This window comes from Carassius gibelio, chromosome A1 (genome assembly GCF_023724105.1).
Source record: "Carassius gibelio isolate Cgi1373 ecotype wild population from Czech Republic chromosome A1, carGib1.2-hapl.c, whole genome shotgun sequence".
Classification (NCBI taxonomy): domain Eukaryota; kingdom Metazoa; phylum Chordata; class Actinopteri; order Cypriniformes; family Cyprinidae; genus Carassius; species Carassius gibelio.
The window spans coordinates 3,074,815-3,092,639 of record NC_068371.1 but is presented as its reverse complement, the minus strand read 5'-3'; the positions used below and the strand labels follow the sequence as shown (position 1 = coordinate 3,092,639).

General features: G+C 34.7%; 1 protein-coding gene across 4 annotated transcripts in view; it reads left to right on the top strand.

Annotated features, from left to right (window-relative positions):
* The window catches only part of LOC127954792 (slit homolog 2 protein), a 70,655-nt gene that overhangs the window by 47,002 nt on the left and 5,828 nt on the right, over positions 1 to 17,825 (top strand). The window contains exons 14-34 of one of the 4 annotated variants that reach the window (XM_052553411.1): positions 804 to 967; positions 1,277 to 1,300; positions 2,865 to 3,015; positions 5,086 to 5,160; positions 5,252 to 5,395; positions 5,575 to 5,718; positions 6,438 to 6,604; positions 6,849 to 6,981; positions 7,202 to 7,270; positions 8,810 to 8,881; positions 9,177 to 9,248; positions 9,367 to 9,438; positions 10,936 to 11,099; positions 11,484 to 11,608; positions 12,440 to 12,537; positions 13,832 to 13,971; positions 14,163 to 14,189; positions 14,492 to 14,585; positions 16,307 to 16,444; positions 16,527 to 16,767; positions 16,855 to 16,985. In XM_052553411.1, the coding sequence (XP_052409371.1) occupies positions 804 to 967; positions 1,277 to 1,300; positions 2,865 to 3,015; positions 5,086 to 5,160; positions 5,252 to 5,395; positions 5,575 to 5,718; positions 6,438 to 6,604; positions 6,849 to 6,981; positions 7,202 to 7,270; positions 8,810 to 8,881; positions 9,177 to 9,248; positions 9,367 to 9,438; positions 10,936 to 11,099; positions 11,484 to 11,608; positions 12,440 to 12,537; positions 13,832 to 13,971; positions 14,163 to 14,189; positions 14,492 to 14,585; positions 16,307 to 16,444; positions 16,527 to 16,767; positions 16,855 to 16,985 (2,445 nt within the window). The remainder of the gene's footprint in view (positions 1 to 803; positions 968 to 1,276; positions 1,301 to 2,864; positions 3,016 to 5,085; positions 5,161 to 5,251; positions 5,396 to 5,574; positions 5,719 to 6,437; positions 6,605 to 6,848; positions 6,982 to 7,201; positions 7,271 to 8,809; positions 8,882 to 9,176; positions 9,249 to 9,366; positions 9,439 to 10,935; positions 11,100 to 11,483; positions 11,609 to 12,439; positions 12,538 to 13,831; positions 13,972 to 14,162; positions 14,190 to 14,491; positions 14,586 to 16,306; positions 16,445 to 16,526; positions 16,768 to 16,854; positions 16,986 to 17,825) is intronic. The other 3 variants (XM_052553422.1, XM_052553430.1, XM_052553435.1) reach the window with 3 other exon arrangements.

The following is a 17,825-nucleotide window of genomic DNA, read 5'->3' as shown; positions in this document are numbered from 1 at the left end:
CTTCTTTTAAATAAAATCAATACTTTTATTCAGCAAGGATGTGTTAAATTGATAAAAAGTGATTATATTATTAGAATTTTTATTTTATTTGGAATAAATGTAGTTCTTTTTAACCTTTTCTTCATCAAATATATTAGACAGCAGAAGTGTTTCCAACACTCATAATAAATCAGAATATTAGAATGATTTCTAAATGATCATGTGATCGACTGATGTTACATGTGACACTGAAGGCTGGAGGAATGAATACTCTTATTATTTATTTATTAGAATAATTAAAAAAAAGTATATTCAAATAGAAAACTATTATTTTAAGTTGTAATAATATTACACAATATTACAGTTTTTTCTGTATTTTTGATCAAATAAATGCAGGCTTGATGAGCAGAAGAAACTTCTTTCAAAAAGTCTAAAATTAGTAATGTTTCCAAACTTTTGGTCTGTACTGTGTGTGTATATATATATATATATATATATATATATATATATATATATATATATATATATATATATATATACAGTATACACTGATTTTTGATGTTGTTGATTTCTAAAGACTGGTTGGAAATCATTTTTTTGATAGCTCTAATTAAGGAAAAAAACAAAAGTGCAAATTTGATGTATCAATTAATTTGTTTGGTTGCTGATACGTATCATCTCTTTATGATGAAGTAATTCCATTCAGTCATATTTCAGGCTGGGAGTAAAACTTTAAATGTGTACTCTATATGGTTTTTCAAGAAAATGCACACCTTAACTATAACCGTCATTAACAATATCCTTAAATATTTTATATTTATCAGTCATTTGGCCCAGAACCCCTTCATGTGTGACTGCCATTTGAAGTGGTTGGCGGACTACCTGCAAGACAACCCGATTGAGACCAGCGGAGCTCGATGCACCAGTCCCCGCCGGCTTGCTAACAAACGCATCGGCCAGATCAAGAACAAAAAGTTCCGCTGTTCAGGTACACACACGCATGAACATGGGTAGTCATTTTTTGGTAATTTGCCAGACTTGCTTAGAGACGTTGGGTTGTTTGACCCTTCTCTTCCTGTCTGGACCCGACCTTCTCCTGTAAACAGATTATAAATCAGAACGGAAATGTGAGTGAGTGTGTGTGTGTGTGTGTTATTAGTTTAGTGTTTGTCAGTTGAGTATTGATTGCTGTGGGGTTATAAATGAGCAGGATTATCTGATCAATATTCATATTCATTTATTGATCTACACACACACAGCTTTCTTCTCAGTTCTCTGTGTATCTCTCTTTGTTTAGCTAAAGAACAGTATTTTATACCAGGTATGTTCAGCTACTAAACATTTGGTCTGTGTGCACTGCAAGAAAAAACAAAAAAACTTTGGACTAATGCACGTAAATTTAATGCACATTATCATGCAGATAAAAAAAACAACTTTTGTGCACAATTAAGGTTCCTGAATACTAGAGAAACAGACTACCTGAAGTGCAAAAGTGTGTTGCTTTGAGATTTCTTTTTAATGTATTTGTATAGAAGAGATACGCATAATGGTGCTGTTTTGTGTCAGAATCTATAATCATTTATTTAAAAACCCATTAGAAATGGAAGAAACAATATTATTAAAATATTATTGTTTACATTTAAATCTGAATTGATGTTTTGAAAATGTAAATGTCAGGGTAAAACAGATATCCTGATATCTTAATAAAGAATATGCCTCATTAAAAAGTACATTATCTTTATATATTTAGACATTAAATAATGTTTTTACAGTAATTAAATGCATGCATTTCCTAAAAATGAGATATAAAACAACATGAACACTATAAGAGTATAAGAACTTGGCTTGTGTTTAAACCAAACTACTAATGCAGTATGATGGTTATGCATGAAGTTTTTAGATGAGACAACACACAACGGCTCTTCAGTCTAGTGTTCATTTGCTGTCAGATGGTCACCTGATCAGTTTCACTCTTGCTGTGTGCATGCTCACAATTAGCACACAGTGGCATGGATCTGAAACACAGGTTTTCCAGAATTTTACTGTTTGAATGTATATATTACATATCCTCTCTTCATTTCTCGCACACACACTCAGGAATTCATCATATCAATAAGTGTAAGTAACTGACACATGACTGATAATACGTCACCCTACAAGCCCCTCCCCCTCCTCAACCCCAACCAATCACAGACCAGGACCCTGAATATATGTAAATTGTGCTCAGAGGTTACTGAAGTTACTGTACCGTGTGTTTAATGTTCAACAGTTGCAATATTCCTGCTACACTCTTCCCGTTTTCCCCCACATATCTCCTCTCTCTCTATTACTCCCACTAGTTTATCCCAGCTAAACAAAGTAGAATCTCATTCTTTATCCCTGTTTCTCTTTCTCTCTGTGTGTGTTGTGGAGGAAATTCAGCGGGGTTTTCCTTTGTGCTTGATCTAACCATGTGGTTGCAGACTCGGACTAAAACATGGTTCTGTCAAGCACCATGGAAGGTCTTGCAGCATCTACAGCATGGCAAGCAACAAGAAACCACCTTGGTTGTGTGTGTGTGTAAATGTGTTTGTCTTTGTGTGTGTGTGTGTGTGTGTGTGTACACAACACTCTAAAGTCATGGCTAGTACACCAGCATGGCTTTATGTGTTGTTAAAAATGATAAACCCGATAGCATGTTGCCATGGTGAAAACTGAGTTTCCTCTGATCTTGCACAATTAACCTTTAACCTTTAACCTCCTCCCTCCCAGAGATCCTCTACTTTTACCACTCTACCTTTCCTCCTTCAAGCCTACTCTTCTCCTTCTCTATTTCTCTCACACGCTCTCTTTTTGTGATTGTGTTGTGTGTAATGGTGTGTGTGTGTGTGTGTGTGTGTGTCTAGGTGTGGAAGACTACCGGTCGAAACTAGGTGGGGATTGCTTCGCGGACCTGGCCTGCCCAGAGAAGTGTCGCTGTGAAGGAACCACAGTGGACTGCTCTGGACAAAAGCTCACAAAGATCCCGGACCACATACCTCAATATACAGCAGAACTGTGAGTGTCTCTCGCTCTCTCTCTGTCTTTTAAGGTTCCACTGAAAGTGAAAATCACTCACCGAACATTGTTTACTCGTTCTGAACCCATCTTCATCCATGCTTGAAACAGAAATGAAGATATTTTTAATTAAACTCATCCCTCCCCAATCCATTCCAACAAAACTTTGATGTTTCACAAAGAGATACAAAAATAACTAATCCAGTTGAGCTTCCTCAATAATCAATGGGATTTGCTCTCGTGCATCAAACATATCTTATCTTACCATATTTAATGTTTTGTATGTGTGAGTGTTAGTCAATGTTTAAATGTGAATAAAATCCTAAATTAAATCTGAACTTCATATAAAGCATATAAAAACGAACACACCAAAAATAAAATTCAAAGTTCAAGGATCATTGAAAGCTCTGAAACTGAAACCTTTGCCTTTTCTTTTCTTTTGTGCACAGGCACATTTATGTTCATACACTTTGATGTTTTTTCACTTTCAATATGAATCTACAGTCAAGAATTTTCAGTGGTCCTTTGAATTTTTTGTGTGCAGTTTCTTTTTTTTTTATCATAAAAACCAATCATGGCTCTTCAGTAGACGTATTAAACCACTCAATTCATATGGATAACTTTTACGATGTATAGAATAAAAAAAAAAAAGATGAATTCTTATGGTTCTGATGGATTTAGAACGTCATGGTGAATAATTAATGATAGAATGTTTTGTGAAATATCCCTATAAACATATATTTGCATCCAGTCATCCACTTCAAATGTTTGTTAATCAAGAAATAGTACAATTAAATTAAAATAGGTTTTGTGTTAAATTGTGAATGGTGCACAACCTTGCTATACATTATTACTTATAAACAGGGATGCACATACGTTTTTAAGACTGGTTCTAATGGGAGTTTAAGGAGATTGGGTTTGGTGCTCGCACTGCACATAGTGTGACCTATTAAATATAATTACAAAAAATAATAGTAACAACAGTATTATTGCACTTTATTTATTTTGTTTTTATTTTAAATAAAATAATTGTAATTTAAATAAAAGGTACAATTATTTAATAGCGCACTTAAAAATACAATGCTAATATTTACATTTTCATTTATTCAATTTTTTTATGATTTCATATATTTCGACGACTTTATTCTCAAAGTATTTCAACCTAATTCTCATAATATTTCAACTTTATTCTCGAAAGAATTAGACTCTATTCTCATAATATTTCGACTTTATTCTTGTAATATTTCAACTTTATTCTCGAAGTATTTCAACTTTATTCTCGAAAGATTTTGACTCTATTCTTGTAATATTTAAACTTTATTCTCATAATATTTCAACTTTATTCTCATAATATTTCGACTTTATTCTCATAATATTTCAACTTTATTCTCATAATATTTCGACTTTATTCTCATAATATTTCGACTTTATTCTCATAATATTTCGACTTTATTCTCATAATATTTCAACTTTATTCTCGAAAGATTTCAAATGTATTCTCGTAATATTTCAACTTTATTCTCGTAATATTTCAACTTTATTCTCGAAAGATTTCAAATGTATTCTCGTAATATTTCAACTTTATTCTCATAATATTTCAACTTTATTCTCGTAGTATTTCAACTTTATTCTCGTAATATTTCAAATTTATTCTCGTAAAATTTCGAATTTATTCTCATAATATTTCAACTTTATTCCCGTAATATTTCGACTTTATTCTCCTAATATTTCAACTTTATTCTGGTAATATTTCAACTTTATTCTCAAAGTATTTCGACTTTATTCTCATAATATTTCAACTTTATTCTCAAAAGATTTCGACTCTATTCTCGTAACATTTTGACTTTATTCTCGAAGTATTTCAACCTGATTCTCGTAATATTTCGACTTTATTCTTAAAGTATTTCGACTTTATTCTCGCAATATTTGGATTTTATTATCAAAATATTACGACTTTAATATCGTAATCTTCTATTTTTTTTTTTCATCAGCAAGCTTTTATTTAGGTGGTTTGCCAGCAAGTAACAATATGTGATTTATTTATTTTTATTTTTATTTTTTTTCATGCAGCCGCTTGAACAATAATGAATTTACAGTGCTGGAGGCTACAGGGATCTTTAAGAAGCTTCCTCAGCTGCGCAAAATGTAAGTCTCTTTCTGTGTCTTTGTTATATGTAATTACACAGTTTAGATGACCAACACTTAAATTTATTTGGCAACTTGCTTTGTTTCACAGTAACTTCAGTAACAATAAGATCACAGATATTGAGGAGGGCACATTTGAGGGGGCCGGTGGAGTGAACGAGCTCATACTGACGAGCAATCGCTTGGAGAGCGTCCACTACAGCATGCTGAAAGGCCTCGGTGGGCTCCGCACACTGTGAGTATCACACGCTCACACACCCCACTGAATGACTCGAGTAAACTTCAGGGTAGTGCATGCACTGTCCAAAAAAATATAGCATCTAGGTGTGATTCTATTTTCTGGTGTGGTGTGTTTTCTCATTGGAAGCTTCTGGCTGTTTTAAACGATTGTATGTGTGTGTTTGTCATGTGCAGGATGTTGAGGAGTAACAAGATAAGCTGTGTCAATAACAGTAGTTTTACTGGTCTGAGTTCTGTGAGGCTGCTATCCCTCTATGATAACCTGATCACCTCCATGTCCCCGGGAGCCTTTGACACACTGCATTCCCTCTCAACACTGTGAGTATCAACAAAGTGTTCTGTTTTGTTTCAGCACTGTTCCAAAACTGAGTTAGCGGCCTAAAAATCGGTGTCTATCTTCTTAGGGAACATCATCATCTAAATGGCCCGTTCATTTCATAATTATATTCAGTGCTGGGAGTAACTGGTTACATGTAATCTGGTTTACATAATCAGATTCCATAAATTAAATTATTGTAATTATATTACATGTTAAAATACTTGTAATCAGACTACATTTACGTTTTTTCATTGATTGCATGATTACATCTTATTTCCCCAATAGCAATGAATTATTCATAATTTTTTGATTCTCTATAATTCTTCCTTTCATCTTTTAAATGTACCTTTTTATATCCTTCTGTTAACTTTAAGTTAAACATAATTAAGTTAATAATTAAGAAACACATTTGCATGTTTACGGCTGTAGTAGATTATTTATTTTAATTTTTGTTAATTTAAAACGATTGATTTTAATTTAATCTCTCTAAAAATGGATTGAATTATGTCATTTAAACATGTATCCACTGTAAAATTAAGTGAACAAAGGACTTAACTGAGGTGATCTGGAACTCTATATATCCGTTTTGTAATAAACGAGAAGGTTTTGAATTCTGAAACTTACAGGATGTTTTATAGCACAATGACCAAATTTGATTTCGCAATTGATGACTCCTTTAACCTTCACTACATAATTTTTCCTTTTTGCCATCCTGCAGGAACTTGCTGGCCAATCCGTTTAACTGTAACTGTCATCTAGCATGGCTGGGGGAATGGCTCCGAAAGAAACGAATCGTTACAGGCAACCCTCGCTGTCAGAGCCCATACTTTCTTAAGGAGATCCCTATTCAAGATGTAGCCATTCAAGACTTTGCCTGCGAAGACGGTACGGCTATGAGTGTGTGAAGGGGTGCTTAAAACACATGCATGTATGTTAGAAGATCTTGTTTCTAGCTCTCTAAAAAGATCTGCAATGCTAGCTTGAGCATCTTTCCAGGCAAGCTTACAAAACAGTCTCCCCTGCATATCTTCACATCATCTCAGCTTTCATTCTCGACTTGTGATAAATGAGAACATTAGCATGCTGATTAATTTTCTGTGTGTGTGTGTGTGTGTGTGTGTGCATGCAGGTAATGATGAGAATAGCTGTTCGCCCCTGGCTCGCTGTCCTGCCGAATGCTCGTGTTTGGATACGGTGGTTCGCTGCAGTAATAAAGGACTAAACCTTTTACCCAAAGGCATTCCTAAAGAAGTTACAGAACTGTGAGTGTGCACAAACACACTATGGCCACAAACCTCACAGCAGTTTCATTTTCAAAAATCCCCTTATCGGATCCAGGCACACGTCTCGCACAACATACTTGACGTCTGAAACAATACACGGCTGCTATACATACGTCTTTGAAGTTTCTCCCATTACACTGTTGCTAATGTGCTATTTCCTCTGCGTTTGAGTAATAACTTGTTCGTCTTTTTCTGATAGCTATCTCGATGGCAACCAGTTCACGCAAGTCCCTCTGGAGCTATCGAATTATAAACACCTCACCCTCATGTAAGTACAGCCCTCTCTTGAGTCAGCCAATCAGGGCCCTGTCCCTTTAAAACCAGCCAATCATAGCAGAACTGTAATTATGATGTTTGATCCATTTTCTCATCCAGTTATTCCCAAAAAAGTGTGAAGCTGTATTTATTTTGGCTTTTCCTCTTATTTCCTGCACTATGAGTACAGAAGTCCACCGAGTGTACCAAATGTATAAAGCACTAATTAACAATACTCTTTATACAGTACATGCAAAATGCAAATCCATCAATTGAATATTATAGCGATATATTGATACTGATGCAAGTATCGAAAGTATCAATACTCAAATAAAAAATATCGATACTAAGGTATTTTTTTTTTACCAGTGATTTTGTTTATTAAACAAACAAAAAATGCCTACAATATGCCTTAAATTGGACGAATAACCTATGTTAGCAAATAATTGTGTTGAAGGGATTGTCCTGCTCATCTGAACGCACGCAAATGTTGCAAGGCAGAATCAATCAATTACAGAGAGCGTTCACTCACTTCTGACAGTGCATTTAAATACAGCTGCGTTTCCCAAGAGTAGCCTATAATAAGAGAGCATTTATGTTTTTGGAAAAGGCAGCCCAGAACAATGCAGAAAAATGTAAAGTTATTTCACAATTAACTTATTGAAATTGTACCCTAGTTTGTGCAGTACATTTTTTCAAATTTGAACGTTAAAAGTTCATATTGCTCTACATTCTGTATTGTTAATATAAATCATGCACTCTCCGAATAAAAGGGTTGCATTTTATGCATGCAACAGCCTGTAACTGGCAGTCCCTTATGACAATGAACCATGGTAAAGTGAACATAGTTTAAATATAGTATTTGTAGATTTCCTTGGTTAGCAGTACTGTAAACATATTTTAACCATGTGCAAACAAAAATATAACCTAATAAGTTGCAATTAAGGTGTATTGAATGTTAAAATGCATTTCAAATATAAAGTTAAGTAGTAATTTACCCATTGTACTCAATAATTTAATCGATTTTATAATCTAAAAAATTCAGTTTAGAAGTATTGTATCGGTATCGATATCGATATCGACGATACTGGCCATTAAAAGTATCTGTATTGTATTGAAGACAAAATATGTGGTATGCTGTTAAATGATTCTTTATGTATTTTGCATTTTGACTTCATGCCTAATGCGTAACTATTTTACATGCTTGGTGTTTGCTGTTAAGGTCACTGTATTGATAAGTTCAGCCATTTGAGTGTCTTTAATGTGGACGTTCACCAGTGCGTTGTCTTATGCCATGCATTAAACCATGTAATGGAAAGTGTAATAAGTAATTCCTTGCAATCTGGGTTAATTTGATTTGATTTTTAAGTCAATGCAGTGTTTGTTTATTTAACAAGATTAAATAATCCTAAATATAAAGAATCTTGTGCTTTTTAATGCTGTGCAACATTTTGTTATTGCAGTTTAACCTAAATGTTGGCTTTAAGTGTTTGATTTTCTTGAGGCTCATAACACTCTGCCTGTGTGTGTGTGTGTGTGTGTTTTCTTGCAGTGATTTGAGTAATAACCAGATCAGCACATTGTCCAACCACAGCTTCAGTAACATGTCTGAGCTGCTCACCCTGTGAGTGTCCACATGATCTATGTCTATGTCTGTAGCTGTGCATTGTGCTTGTGTGAATTTTAACAGTTTTATATTTTGTGCAGTATGTGTTTTTCAGTATGTGTATGAAGTAATTTTTTGCCCGGCAGTTTTAGACCATTTTGATCTAACTTACCTATTTAAGTTTATTGACCTTGTTTTCTTTGTTTCAGTAATTTATTTTTGGAAAAAAAATGCACTTATTTTTTTTACTTACTGAGTTTGCATGGCCTGACGCTTCTGTGCAAACATTGTAATATGTTTTGTTTCACCCCAGAATATTAAGTTACAACAGACTGAGGTGTATTCCTGTTAAAGCTTTCGATGGCCTCAAGTCTCTGCGCCTCTTGTGAGTACTTCACTGATGTGTGTGTGTGTGTGTGTGTGTGTGTGTGTGTCTTTGCTAGAATTTGATTTATGTGTTTTGGACTCTCTTGGATGGCTTCATTTCTCTCTTCTCTCTGCAGGTCTCTCCATGGTAATGATATTGCTGTGATCCCAGATGGTGCTTTCAAAGATCTGTCCTCGCTCTCCCACCTGTAAGAACCTCAGAATGAACACACACACACACACACACACACACGCACAAGCAGTTATGAGTGCACCAAATAGGTTTTGACAGCTGGATGTACTTTGGTTCTCTCTTACTCTCACACAAACACACTGAAACACTTTCTCTGTCTGAACTTTGGGTTCTGCAGCCACAGATTGCTTGAGTTCTCGGTCTCCCACGATGACCCTTTTTTTTTTTTTATAAATCCCATGGATCAGTTTCACAAGTTTAATTATGACTGACAGCCGTGTAGAACAAATCTGTATACTGCAGGACACATCAAATTGTCAAGCAACCAAAATCATAATGTTTATTGTTTATATTTATATAAAAAAACTATTTCCTAAATCCAAATCACATCAAAACACATTAGGTGTCTGCATTTTATTTAAGTTTTGTTTGATTTTAATTTCAATGTTTCTCTATGAAGTTTGGCATGCTGCATATAAAAAACACATCACTTGTTGTGTATCATTAACTATTAATGAATTCTAAAAACATATGTTGACACTAATACTGCCACGATCATTAGATGGAGTGCCCATGAACTTCAGTAGAGGGCACTCCACTCAGGACCATTCCACCCATCAACCACCAGATATCACCATATCATCACTTGGACACTAGCATCTCTCATACTGTTGCACCACACCCAAACTACATTCCCCATGAGTCACTGCGTCAAAATCACCTTGCCACACCTGCACCTCATTCATCAGCCAATTTCCTTGCCACACCTGCACCTCATTTACACACACATAAAAGCAGCACAATCACTCACACTCACTGCGAAGTCTTGTTTAGCCTGTCTGACATTTCAGAGCGTTTCCTTGTGTTTGGTCTTCCCGTCTCTAATCTTGGATTGTTTACCGACTCTGATTCTCTGCTGCCTGGCCTGATCTCTGCTTGTTACCATTTTCGATTATGGATATCCCTGACATACCTGACGCCGTTCCTGAATTTTGCCTCTTTGACCATTCTTAAATAAAGCACTGCATTTGGATCTGAACATCTCTGACTCTCTCTACATAGCAAATACAAGCGTATCTGTTATTACTCATGTATACTGTAAAAATGACATGCTATGTGCATAATGAGCCATCAACAATAGTTTAACAAACAGCTAGCAAAAGCAAGTCGTCCATAACTTCAGAAGTCAACGCCGGATGATTTTTGTCTGTTATGACTGGAATGTTCCTGAAAGCACTCGATTATTATTACAGAATGTTACTGAAACTTCTAGAATGTTCCCATCCTTGCAAAAGCAAAATATCTTTGTTTCATAATTTAGTTTCATAACCAGTGTTTCATAATTAATGATAGAAGTTCTAAAATAAAATGCTATGTGAAAATAAATAGTACAGCAATAATCAGCACCACAGAATAAAATGTAATCCAAAACTTTTTTTGTTGCATTAGGTTTCTGTATCATCCCCATTTTTGTGGAAGATGTGTGATATGTTTCTGTGCGTGTTTCTTTCAGCGCTCTGGGAGCAAACCCTCTGTACTGTGATTGTCACATGCAGTGGCTCTCTGATTGGGTAAAGAGCGGCTACAAGGAGCCTGGAATTGCACGGTGTACTGGTCCTGGAGAGATGACGGACAAACTGCTGCTGACTACACCCTCTAAAAAATTCACATGTACAGGTAAACCCACTCGTGCACTTTAGACACACACATCCTGCCAAGAGAGAGTGCATTAGTACTAACTCAAACACTAGCTTATATGCACAGATGTTAATATTGCAAGTAATGTGTTTGATTGGTGCATTTGTAGAGGTGCTGGGGACTTGTGGTTTTCCTGTGCCAGGTAAGGAAGTCAATAAGAGCCAAGTCTGAGCTCATAAACCCCGGCCCCCTGTATCTGCCACCCAACCTTTCCTCAGGTTTAAAGTGACCTCTTTGACCTGTGTTGGTTTGTGATGCCTTACCTGTTCAGTCCTATGTGTGTTTGTAAGTCTGTGCTTGTTATATTTCTGTTTGTACCTATAACAGGTTGTGTAATTATAGTTTCCTCTGTATTCTACATAGGTCCGGTGGATGTAAACATTTTGGCAAAATGTAACCCTTGTTTATCCAACCCCTGCAAAAATGACGGGACATGCAGTAACCACCCCGTCGATTTTTACAGATGCACCTGTCCATATGGTTTTAAGGTACATTTAAACTTAAATGCATAATAAGAACATCTTATTAGTGGTGTAGCTGATTTAATAAACTTTCTATGCACAACCTTTTTGTGTTATATCGGTATATATCGGTATAAGATCGGTATATATCGGTTTGGTTTGTTTGAGGAAAGTTTGTTTTCACATGACAGGCAGTATAATGGCAAATACATAAAAAAAACATTATAAAACCAAAACTAAATAATAAAAAAAAACCTACTGTTATACAGTAGGAGGCGCTATTACACATCTTCTGATAGAATACTGTATGTCTGGATCAAAATACTGTGAAGAAGAAACAGAAGTAAAAGTAGATGCAAATGTAAAAAACACGATCATCAATCATCACACAGCATGTAAATGAAAACTACCTAACGTTACGAAATGAAATGTGGATCCAGGAAATGTTTTATGACTGATGTGTTTTAGGAAGCAACCGATTCCATCTTTGATCATCGTTCAGAATTTGATCTAGATAAAAATTTATAAAAATTATGTTTTCTCAGCTTTTGTTCAAAATGTTGCTTGTGTGACCAACAATACAAGTGTTGATTAAAATATAATACATGAAGCTAGAATAGTATGTGTGTGTGTGTGTGTGTGTGTGTGTGTGTGTTTAAAAGCAGAGGCTCTGTTATTCTAACATATTGCATGTTCAGATATAAATAAAAAAATTATGAAAATGATCGAAAATGCTGACAGCAACTGGCAATTTTTGAAAAAAAGAAGAGAGTTTACATGTTTACTCATTTGCATAGAGTAACATTTGTACGTGATGCGTGAATGTGGATTTGTAATGCAACCTGTGTGTTTATATAGGGCCAAGACTGCGAGGAACCAATTCATGCGTGCATCAGTAACCCTTGTCAGAATGGAGGCACGTGTAATCTGAAAGACGGAGAACAGAACACTCACTGGTGAGACAGACCTTCATCACCGTCATCATCGAAATGACGTGTTGTCTATATGAGACTGATCAAGAACTCCTTTATTGTATTCAGGCCATGCTGAATGTGGCTTTCATTTAGTACATTAAGTAAATGCTTAGATGTGTGTGTGTGTCCCTGTTGCTCCGGTAATGAATATACTTTATGGACAGAGTGTGTCTAATCTGTCTTAATCAGACTGAAGTGTCTGAAACTGTTCTGAGCTCACTCATGCACTTAATCAGCCAATCAAGAGCGATGGAGAATAAGAAACGTTTTATTTGAGAACTTCTGCTTTACATGTTGATTAGGTAGTGTAACGTAATACACCAGACACGCACGGCGCATAAAATAATTTCTTCTGTTCCAGTTTAATATGTAGAGCCCGCCGTAAGTCATTCATAAGACAATTTCCCAAAGAGTGAAAACAATATTCAGTCAACTTGGGGTCAAACGGTGTGTGAATTTGGAACCTGATAATGCACTGATAAATGTATGCTCATAAATCATAAATGTAAATGGATCACTATTACTACATTTGAATTCAAACCAGTTTAATGTGTTGGGTATAAATCAGTCTTCACTCATGCATACACAGATAAAATACTTGAATGACCTTCTGTAAGCAGTTGTACATATGTGTATAGCACTGAATGCTTAAATAAACACTTATGTAATGCAGACTGATACATCTAATGTTTTTCACACATGCATGCATTACTGTTCAAAAGTTTGGGGTCAGTGTGATTTTTTTTTTTTTAATGTTTTTGAAAGATGTCTGTTATACTGCATTTATTTGCTAAAAATATAGTAAAAACAGTAATATTGTGAAATATTATTATCATTTAAAATAACCATTTCTGTTTTAATATACTTAAAAAAAAGATTTTTTTTTCAGCATAATTTCTCCATTCTTCAGTGTCTCATGATCCTTCAGAAATCAGTCTAATATACTGATTTTTGTTGCTCATCAAGTAGATTAGTTTTTGATTAGTTTAATGCATGCTTTCGGAATAAGTAAACCCTTTTTTCTTTAAAAAAATGTTTTACTGGCCCCAAAACTGAAAAAAGGAGATGTGATAATTTCTAAGCACCTATACTTACACTTTTGTGATGAGATAGTAAAAAAAAAAATGTAAGCAGGGACCCAAACACATGCAGACAGACTGTGAGAGATATGTAGTGACATACAAACAAACAAACCAATTTTAGACAGTTAGTAATCAACGCTGCACACAGAATTCGAAAGAATTGACAAGTCATATGTGTGTGTGTGTGTGTTCAGGTGTGTGTGTCCAGATGGATTTGAGGGCGACGAATGTGAGATAAATATCGATGACTGTGAAGATAATGACTGTGAGAATAACTCTACGTGTGTGGATGGGATCAACAACTACACCTGTCTCTGCTCACCTGCATACACAGGTAACACACACACACACACACACACAAACACACACACACAAGGACTAAATGCTAAATGCTCTGCGTTCTCTGTGCTCTGTGTTTGATGCTAACATGCTAATGTGCCGCTTGAGCTAACATGCTAACATGTCAAACGCATCTTCTGTATTTCTTTGTCTTTCTCTCTGTACTTGTTTCTCTTTTTCTACTAGCTGCTAATAATAATGAGGTGGAGAAAGGTTAGTTGACTGTCTTTCACTTCATCCTCCCATTCTGTCTCTTTCCTTTGCTGTTTCTGGCTAGTGCGTCCTCTGTGCTTGCTAACGTATGAAACGCACACACACACACACTCATTGATGTTTGGCTGGCTAATACACTGTCAATAGAGCTGTATTGTGTTGTTGTTTTCCCTGACTGTAAGATGATTAATCAGAGACTATCCTACACACAATGTGACTCTTGTTTTCTTTGATTATTCACACTCCTCCCACTCTTTCTGTCTGTTTATAATGTGTGTGTGTGTGTGTGTGTGTGTGTGCAGGGGAGCTGTGTGAAGATAAACTGGATTTCTGTGCTTCAGAGCTAAACCTGTGTCAGCACGACTCCAAATGTATTCTAACTGCTAAGGGATTCATGTAAGTCATTAAGACGGCCACTGCCTGTGTTATAGATTTAGCCTCAAACTATGAATCCACTTTCTTTATCTTTTTCACCTTCTTTACAGTTTGGCGAGAACTGTCTGATTTTTTGTCTAATAAATACAGTTTCACAGGTTTTCATCGATCCATCTGGAAACAAAACTGTGTTTGAAAGTTACTGGACTGCTTTTGGCACTATAAGTTTGTAGCATCAAATCTTTTTTATTATTATTCAAAGCTTTATAGAAAATAATTAGGATAGAAAGACATCAGGAATATTTTTTTTATGTTTTTTAAATAAGTCTCTCATGCGCATCAAAGCTGCATTTATTTTATCAAAAATACAGAAAAAAAACATGAATATTGTGTGATATTATTGCAATTTAAAATAATAAATTTTCATTTTAATATACTTAAAAATATAATTTATTTCTGTGATTTCCAAATTTTTTTGGAAACTGTGATACTTTTTCAGTATTCCATGATGTAAAAAAAGTTCAAAAGAATATTTATTCAAAATGGAAATCTTTTTCTAACAATATATAATACTGTTTAAAAAAATGTTTTTCTTTTTTAAGATAATGATACTTTTATTGTAAAAATATAAGCAAACAAAATGACTATTTAACAGTATTTTTTAGCAAATAAATGCAGCCTTCCCTGGTTCAGCATTAGACTTGCTTCAAAAACAAAACAAGAATATTACTGATTCCTAACTTTTGAATTGTACTGTATTTGTATCATTTACTGTATATTATGGCACCCGCTGGGGTCACTATAAAAATCACTTTTAAAGATCACATGATGTGATATGTTCGAATGATGATTTATGTGACGCTTTATAGTGTGTTTAAATTCTTAAAAAAGAAATTCAGTGGGTCAAGTATTTAATACTTTAGTAATTTGAGAAGTCTAATCACAGAACACAATAGATTTCACTATTCATAAATATTATTATTATTTATATACAAAAGAAGCAGCATGAACCTACAACAAATTTAGACTCCAAACCCAAAATGACCTTAAGTTGATAAAGCTTCTTTTTTTTTTACATATGGCTTCTGCATTTTGACTTAGGTTTAATTTCAAGTATTTAGTCCACATACATTCACTTTGAGGCATATATATGCAAGTGCTGGGTTTAAAAAAAAAATAATAAAAATAAAAAATAATATATATATATATATATATTATGGATAAAGACCCATTTATATTAAGCTTTTTTAAATTCAAAATATATTTATAGAATTATTATTTAATAGTTTCCATTAAAAAAATTCAGATATTATGTAGAAAACATTTTTTTACCCACTATTGAATCACTATTAAAATAATTTTAAACATCAGTTTTAAAATGTATAATTATTATTCCAAAGCCGTTTTACATAAACTGATGCTATGCAACCCTCAGTGAGAAAACATAAAAGCACAAACTGTTCTTGAAAGTTGAGGAGGATCAATATTATTTCTTATTGTTAAAAATGGAATGCAAAATAATATTTCCTTTTTTTCTACACTTTCTACGCCAGTATAAAGTTAGTTCATATCTGTGATGAAAGTAAAGCTATTAGCCATTATACAATTTACTACAAAAAATGATTTCCATAAAGCAAATTCATCTGCACAGAGGGAAAGTGAGCTGTGCTTGTCAAGAGATTTCACAGAATCTTTCAGAAAGTTAAAGATGGCAGTATGAGTTTTATCTTGTGTTTGTGCAGGTGTGAGTGCACTCCAGGTTACACCGGGGAGCACTGTGAGGTGGATTTTGATGATTGTGCAGATAATAAGTGTAAAAACGGAGCTCAGTGCACTGATGCAGTGAATGGCTACACATGTGTGTGTCCAGAAGGCTACAGGTGAGCAAACTACATTGATCAGGAACCGATCATCAGAGAGATCACCAAGTGAAATACGGTGTGTGTGTGTGTGTGTGTGCAGTGGGTTGTTCTGCGAGTTCTCTCCTCCGATGGTCCTGCCCAGAACAAGTCCGTGTGACCACTATGACTGTGCCAATGGTGCACAGTGTGTTATCAAGGACTTGGATCCTGTGTGTCTGTGTCTTCACGGTTATGAGGGCGTGCACTGTGAGAAGCTGGTCAGCGTCAACTTCATCAACAGAGAATCATTCCTGCAGATTCCCTCCAACCTCATTACAGAGCAGGCCAATATATCACTACAGGTACAGCAGCACACGTATAAAGAGAGAGAGAGAGGTCATCGTTCATTGCATGCACACACACTCATGTGCTCTGAATGCATGTCATAGATCGCCACAGATGAGGACAACGGAGTGTTGCTGTATAAAGGAGACAGTGAACACATTGCGGTGGAGCTGTACAGAGGCCGACTGAGAGTCAGTTATGACTCTGGATCCTACCCTCCATCTGCCATCTACAGGTACACACACCTTTATACTGTGGAGACGAAACTATACGTTTATAATAGACTACATTTAAATCTAGACTCAAAACTCATCTGTTTAGATGTGCATTTATTGAATGTGCACTGTGCAATGTCCGAACTGATTGCACTGTATTTTACATATTAACTGTAAAATATTTTGAACTGTTTTTAAATTACTTTTAAATAAGTACACTTTTAAATCATTTATAAAGTTTTAAAATTGCTTGTTTTTTTGTGATTATTTTTTTTCATGATTATTTTAATTTCTACCATTGTGTATGAAATGTGCTATATAAATAAACTTGCCTTGCCTTAAATCGGGACATTTCAGTTTATTTTTTATTTTTTTTTATTAAGCTAATCTATATTTATTGTGGACTTTATATACACGCTACTGTTAAAAAGTTAAGATTTAAAGAAAAAAAAAAATTATTTAAAAAAATTGTTACATGGTGTCACTTATGGTATAATAGTGTTGCATTTTAAACATAGCTTACAGTAACTTGCACATTTCTGTATTATTATATTGTCATACATTTCCTATATTATAAGCCATTATGATAAAATTGTAATTTATTTACAGAGTGATATGCATTAGATTTGAATTTTACTTCATGTATTTATTGTTGAACATTAAAAAAGTTTAGCTTTGGTTGATGTTTTTATTTTCTTCTTTTTCTGTAGTGATGAAAAATCATGGCTTTATTTTCTCTGAAGTCTAATCAGTTCCTCTCATTTGTTCTCTCTCTCTCTGTCTCTCTCATGCACTCTCTCTCTCTCTCTCTCTCATGCACTCTCTCTCTCTCTCTCTCTCTCTCTCATGCACTCTCTCTC